Source organism: Passer montanus, unplaced genomic scaffold, assembly GCF_014805655.1.
Source record: "Passer montanus isolate IOZ18808 unplaced genomic scaffold, ASM1480565v1 scaffold271, whole genome shotgun sequence".
In the NCBI taxonomy this organism is placed as follows: Eukaryota; Metazoa; Chordata; class Aves; order Passeriformes; family Passeridae; genus Passer; species Passer montanus.
In genome coordinates this window covers 121615-128259 of record NW_024367384.1, presented here as the reverse complement: position 1 = coordinate 128259, position 6645 = coordinate 121615, and the positions used below count along the sequence as shown (strand labels likewise).

The window sequence follows — 6645 nt, the reverse complement described above, 5'->3', positions numbered from 1 at the left end:
CTTCAGCGTCCCATTCCCAATGCCCCCATTCCCATTCCCATTCCCGATCCCATTCCCGATCCCATTCCCTGTTCCCTTTTCCAGGCGGGATAACGTCTCCAGTGTCCCCATTCCCAGTGTCCCATTCCCATCCCAGTGTCCCGTTCCCGATCCCGTTCCCATTCCCGTTCCCGATCCCATTCCCGATCCCATTCCCGATCCCATTCCCGATCCCATTCCCGATCCCATTCCCGATCCCGATCCCGATCCCTTTTCCAGGCAGGATAACGTCTCCAGTGTCCCATTCCCTATGTTCCCCTTCCCAATCCCGTTCCCGATCCCATTCCCGTTCCCGATCCCTTTTCCAGGCGGGATAACGTCTCCAGCGGCTCCATCCGTCCCACCTGGGCTCCCTTTAACTCGGCGCTGGCCTCGCAGGAGAAGCTCCTGTTCTCCCTGCGCCTCATGAACGGTGCGGGCTCGGGGCTTTCCCGCCCTCTCCCCTTTCCCGTCCCTTTCCCATCCCTTTTCCCCCTTTTCCACCCTCTTTTCCGTCCCCTTTTCCATCCCCACCTTTCCCTCACCTTTTCCTCCTTTTCCCCCCATTTCTCCATCCCCTTTTCCCTCTTTTTGATCCCTTTCCCACCCCTTTTCTCCTTTTGGGATCACTTTGGGGTTGATCCTGTGGGGTTTTCCAGAAGACTGGAGCTGGGAGCGGGATTTTTTGGGATTCCCCTTTTCCCATCCCTTTTCCAGTGGGGTTTTCCAGAGGACTGGAGCTGGGAGCGGGATTTTTTGGGATTCCCCTTTCCCAACCCTTTACCCGTGGGGTTTTCCAGAGGACTGGAGCTGGGAGCGGGATTTTTTGGGATTCCCCATTTTCCATCTTTTTCCCGTGGGGTTTTCCAGAGGACTGGCGCTCGGAGTGGGATTTTTTGGGATTCCCCTTTCCCATCCCTTTTCCCGTGGGCTTTTCCAGAGGACTGGAGCTCGGAGCGGGATTTTTTGGGATTCCCCTTTTCCCATCCCTTTTCCCCTTTGGGATCACATTGGGGTTGATCCCGTGGGGTTTTCCCAAGGACTGGAGCTGGGAGCGGGATTTTTTGGGATCCCCCTTTTCCCAACCCTTTTCCCGTGGGCTTTTCCAGAGGACTGGAGCTCGGAGCGGGATTTTTTGGGATTCCCCTTTCCCATCCCTTTTCCCCTTTCGGGATCACTTTGGCTGGAGCTCGGAGCGGGACTCCAGAGGACTGGAGCTGGGAGAGGGATTTTTTGGGATTCCCCTTTCCCATCCCTTTTCCCCTTTCGGGATCACTTTGGGGTTGATCCTGTGGGGTTTTCCAGAGGACTGGAGCTCGGAGTGGGATTTTTTGGGATTCCCCTTTTCCCAACCCTTTTCCCGTGGGCTTTTCCAGAGGACTGGAGCTCGGAGCGGGACCTCTCGGCGTTCCGCCTCGGGGACGTGCTGAACATCCAGGCCGAGGTGGGCGCGCACAGCCACGTCCCGCTGCGCCTCTTCGTCGACTCCTGCGTGGCCAGCCTGGGCCCCGGCGCCGGCAGCGAGCCCCACTACGCCATCATCGACTTCAACGGGTGCGCCGGCGACTGCGGGGACATCTGGGGACATCTGGGGACATTGGGGGATGGCTGGGGACATCTGGGGGCGTTTGGGGACATCTGGGGGACACCCACAGGGTGGTGAGCCCTCCTTGTGCCACTGCACCATCATCGACTTCAACGGGTGTGCCGGGGACATCAGGGACATCAGGGACATCAGGGACATCTGGGGACATTTGGGGACATCTGGGGATGGCTGAGGACATTTGGGGATGTCTGGGGACATTTGAGGACATCTTGGAACATCTGGGGGCGTTTTGGGGTCTGGGGGACACCCTCAGCGTGGTGAGCCCTCCTTGTGCCCCTACGCCATCACTGACTTCAGTGGGTGCGCCGGGGCCTGCTGGGGACATTGGGGACATCTGGGGACATTGGGGATGGCTGGGGACATCTGGGGGCGTTTTGGGGTCTGGGGGACACCCAGAGGGTGGTGAGCCCTCCTTGTGCCACCACGCCATCATCGACTTCAACGGGTGCGCTGGGGACATCTGGGGACCGTTGGGGACATTTGGGGATGCTTGGGGATGTTTTGGGGACATTTGGGGATGTTTGGGGACATTTGGGGATGTTTTGGGGATGTTTTGGGGACATTTGGGGATGTTTGGGGACATTTGGGGATGTTTTGGGGATGTTTGGGGGACATTTGGGGATGCTTTGGGGTCAGGGGGAGGGTGGCAGCTCATCCTGCCCCACGGGGCCATCATCAACTTCAACGGGTGCGCAGGGGACATCTGGGGATAATTCAGGGACGTTTGGGGACATTTGGGGATGTTTGGGGACATTTTGGGGCAATTGGGGGTGAGGGGCACGGTCAGGGGGTGGTGGCACCTCATCCCGTCCCACTGCTCCATCATCGACTACAATGGGGGAGTCTGGGGACCTTTGGGGACATTTGGGGGCACTTTGGGGTCTGGGACATGGTGGCGATGCCTCATTACCCATCACTGGCTTCAATGGGTGAGTACAGGGACATTTGGGGACATTTGGGGACAATCTGGGGACATTTGAGGACAATCTGGGGACATTTGAGGACATTTCGAGGTCTGGGGTCACCCATGAGGTGCTGAGCCCTTGTCACTTCCTCAGCTGATCTGGGGACACTTGGGGACACTGCACTGCCAGCCAGGACTGTGCCCCTGCTGTCCCTGGGGCTGTGTCCCTGCTGTCCCCATGGCTGTGACCGTGTAGCCCCGCTGTCCCCATGGCTGTGACTGTGTCCCCGGGATGTGTCCCTGCTGTCCCCAGGGCCATGTCCCACTGTCCCCGTGGCTGTGACCCCGCTGTCCCCAGAGCTCTGTCCCTGCTGTCCCCATGGCTGTGACCGTCCCCGCTGTCCCCATGGCCGTGACCCCTCTGTCCCTGTGGCTGTGACCCTGCTGTCCCCAGGGTGTAACCCTGCTGTCCCTGTGGCTGTGACTGTGTCCCCGGGATGTGTCCCTGCTGTCCCCAGGGCCATGTCCCACTCTCCCCATGGCTGTGACCGTGTCCCCGGGCTGTGTCCCCATGGCTGTGACCGTGTCCCCGGGCCGTGTCCCTGCTGTCCCCACAGGTGCCTGGTGGACGGGCGCTCGGATGCCACCAGCTCGGCCTTTGTCACCCCCCGGCCGCGGCAGGACGTGCTGCGCTTCCAGATCGACGCCTTCCGCTTCGCCGGCGACCCCCGCAGCCTGGTAAGGTGACAGTGACACCCCGGGGACACCGGGGACACCCCCTGTCCCCAGCGCCTCCCGGTGGCCCCGCGGTGTCCCCAGCAGTGTCCCCTGCGCAGATCTACATCACGTGTCACCTGAAGGTGACACCGGCCGAGCAGAGCCCGGACGCGCTGAACAAGGCCTGCTCCTTCAGCAAGGCGCGCAACACGTGAGTGTCACCTGCCGTGTCACCTCCGGGTGTCACCTGCCCGTGTCACCTCCCCGTGTCACCTGCCCGTGTCACCTCCCTGTGTCACCTGCCCGTGTCACCTCCCGGTGTCACCGGCCCGTGTCACCTCCGGGTGTCACCTGCCCGTGTCACCTGCCGGTGTCACCTGCCCCGTGTCACCTCCCGGTGTCACCTGCCTGTGTCACTTCCCGGTGTCACCTCCTAATGTCACCTGCCCGTGTCACCTTCCTGTGTCACCTCCCAGTGTCACCTCCCTGTGTCACCTCCCGGTGTCACCTCCCTGTGTCACCGCCCCGTGTCACCTCCCTGTGTCACCTCCCCGTGTCACTGCCCCGTGTCACCTCCGTGCCACCTCCCCAGTGTCACCTCCCCAGTGTCACCTCCCTGTGTCACCTGCCCCCTGTCACCGCCCTGTGTCACCTCCCTGTGTCACCTCCCCAGTGTCACCTCCCTGTGTCACCTCCCTGTGTCACCTCCATGTCACCTGCCCGTGTCACCTCCCCAGTGTCACCTCCCCGTGTCACCTCCCGGTGTCACCTGCCTGTGTCACCTCCCCAGTGTCACCTGCCCGTGTCACCGCCCCGTGTCACCTCCCTGTGTCACCTCCCCAGTGTCATCTCCCTGTGTCACCTCCCTGTGTCACCTCCCCGTGTCACCTCCCTGTGTCACCTCCCCATGTCATCTCCCTGGTGCCACCTTTGTAGTGTCACCTCCCTGTGTCACTGCCCTGTGTCACCTCTCTGGTGTCACCTGCCCTGTGTCACCTCCCTGTGTCACCTCCCTGGTGTCACCTCCCTGGCGGCATCTCCGCGGTGGCACCTTCCCGGTGGCACCCGCCCCGGTGGCACCGGCTGACGGTGTCACCTCCGTGCCCCAGCTGGGCGCCCGTGGAGGGGACAAGGGACATCTGCAGCTGCTGCGAGCGCGGCACCTGCGGCCAGCGCGGGGCACCCGCGGGGCGCTGGGACGGGCACCGCTACCGGAGACACGACGGGCACGGTGAGGGACAGGGGACAGGGGACAGGGGACAGCGGGACAGGGGGACAGGGGACAGGGGACAGGGGGACAGGGGACAGGGGACAGGGGGACAGGGGACAGGGGACAGGGGGACAGGGGACAGGGGACAGGGGGACAGGGGACAGGGGACAGGGGGACAGGGGACAGGGGACAGGGGGACAGGGGACAGGGGACAGGGGGACAGGGGACAGGGGACAGGGGGACAGGGGACAGGGGACAGGGGGACAGGGGACAGGGGACAGGGGGACAGGGGACAGGGGACAGGGGGACAGGGGACAGGGGACAGGGGGACAGGGGACAGGGGACAGGGGGACAGGGGACAGGGGACAGGGGGACAGGGGACAGGGGACAGGGGGACAGGGGACAGGGGACAGGGGGACAGGGGACAGGGGACAGGGGGACAGGGGACAGGGGACAGGGGGACAGGGGACAGGGGACAGGGGGACAGGGGACAGGGGACAGGGGGACAGGGGACAGGGGACAGGGGGACAGGGGACAGGGGACAGGGGGACAGGGGACAGGGGACAGGGGGACAGGGGACAGGGGACAGGGGGACAGGGGACAGGGGACAGGGGGACAGGGGACAGGGGACAGGGGGACAGGGGACAGGGGACAGGGGGACAGGGGACAGGGGACAGGGGGACAGGGGACAGGGGACAGGGGGACAGGGGACAGGGGACAGGGGGACAGGGGACAGGGGACAGGGGGACAGGGGACAGGGGACAGGGGGACAGGGGACAGGGGACAGGGGGACAGGGGACAGGGGACAGGGGGACAGGGGACAGGGGACAGGGGGACAGGGGACAGGGGACAGGGGGACAGGGGACAGGGGACAGGGGGACAGGGGACAGGGGACAGGGGGACAGGGGACAGGGGACAGGGGGACAGGGGACAGGGGACAGGGGGACAGGGGACAGGGGACAGGGGGACAGGGGACAGGGGACAGGGGGACAGGGGACAGGGGACAGGGGACAGCGGGACAGGGGGACAGGGGACAGGGGGACAGGGGGACAGCGGGACAGGGGACAGGGGGACAGCTGGACAGGGGGACGTGGGGACAGCGGGGGACAGCGGACGACAGCAGGGGGACGTGGGGACACTGGGGATACCGGGGACACGGGGAACTTGGGGACAGGGGGATGTGGGGACAAAGGGACAGCATGGGGACATGGGGACAGCATGACATGGGGACAGGGAGGGGACGGGACGTGGGGACAGTGGGGGACATGGGGGCATCATGGGGACACTGGGGACAGAGGGACATGGGACAGTGGGACATGGGGACACTGGGGTGGGGTGATCCCTCCTCACTGTCCCCATGTCCCCAGGTGCCACCTCCGAAGCTGACGTTGTCATCGGTCCCGTGCTGCTCTCGAGTGCGCAGCGTGGCCAGCGCCCCGAGGGCCACCAGGGTGAGTCCTGAGGTGACCCTGGTGACACTGGGTGACACCAAGTGACACTGATGACACTGTGTGACACTGGGTGACACTGTGTGACCCTGGTGACACCGGGTGACACTGGTGACACTGTGTGACACTGTGTGACACTGGGTGACCCTGGTGACACCGGGTGACACTGATGACACTGTGTGACACCAAGTGACACTGGTGACACCCGGTGACAGTGGGTGTCACCTGGTGACAATCCCCGCTCCCCTCCATGTCACTCGGTGTCCCTTCGCAGGCGCGGTGACACCGCTGGCCGTGGGGACAGCGCTGGCCTGCGCGGTGGCCGGCGTGGCCGTGGCCGGAGCCGCGCTGGCCATCGGCCTCCGGCGCCGGAATTCCCCATGAGCCCGGAGTGAGCGACGGAAATCCCATAAACCCGGAATGACCAATGGAAATCCTGATAAAACCCGGAATGAGCGACGGAAATCCCATAAACCCGGAGTGAGCGACGGAAATCCCATAAACCCGGAGTGAGCGACGGAAATCCCATAAACCCGGAGTGAGCGACGGAAATCCCGATAAATCCTGGAATGAGCGACGGAAATCCCGTAAAATCCCACAAGGACTGACGGAAATCCCAGTAAATCCCACAAGGACTGACGGAAATCCCGTAAAATCCCACAAGGACCCGCGGTGTCCGAGGATCACTCTGGGGCGGAATCCAAGGAATGGGGTGGGGAGGGCCACCGCTCCTGTCCCAGTG

At 63.8% G+C, this 6645-nt stretch overlaps 1 protein-coding gene across 1 annotated transcript; it reads left to right on the top strand.

Annotated features, from left to right (window-relative positions):
- Positions 1–335: 335 nt before the first annotated feature.
- Positions 336–6346, top strand: LOC120503939 (zona pellucida sperm-binding protein 3-like). Its single transcript, XM_039713020.1, has 7 exons — positions 336–451; positions 1395–1572; positions 3146–3266; positions 3365–3456; positions 4355–4476; positions 5823–5906; positions 6178–6346. Exons 1-7 carry the CDS (start codon positions 445–447, stop codon positions 6285–6287), a joined length of 714 nt encoding a protein of 237 aa, XP_039568954.1. The 5' UTR covers positions 336–444; the 3' UTR covers positions 6288–6346.
- The last annotated feature ends 299 nt before the right edge of the window (positions 6347–6645 follow it).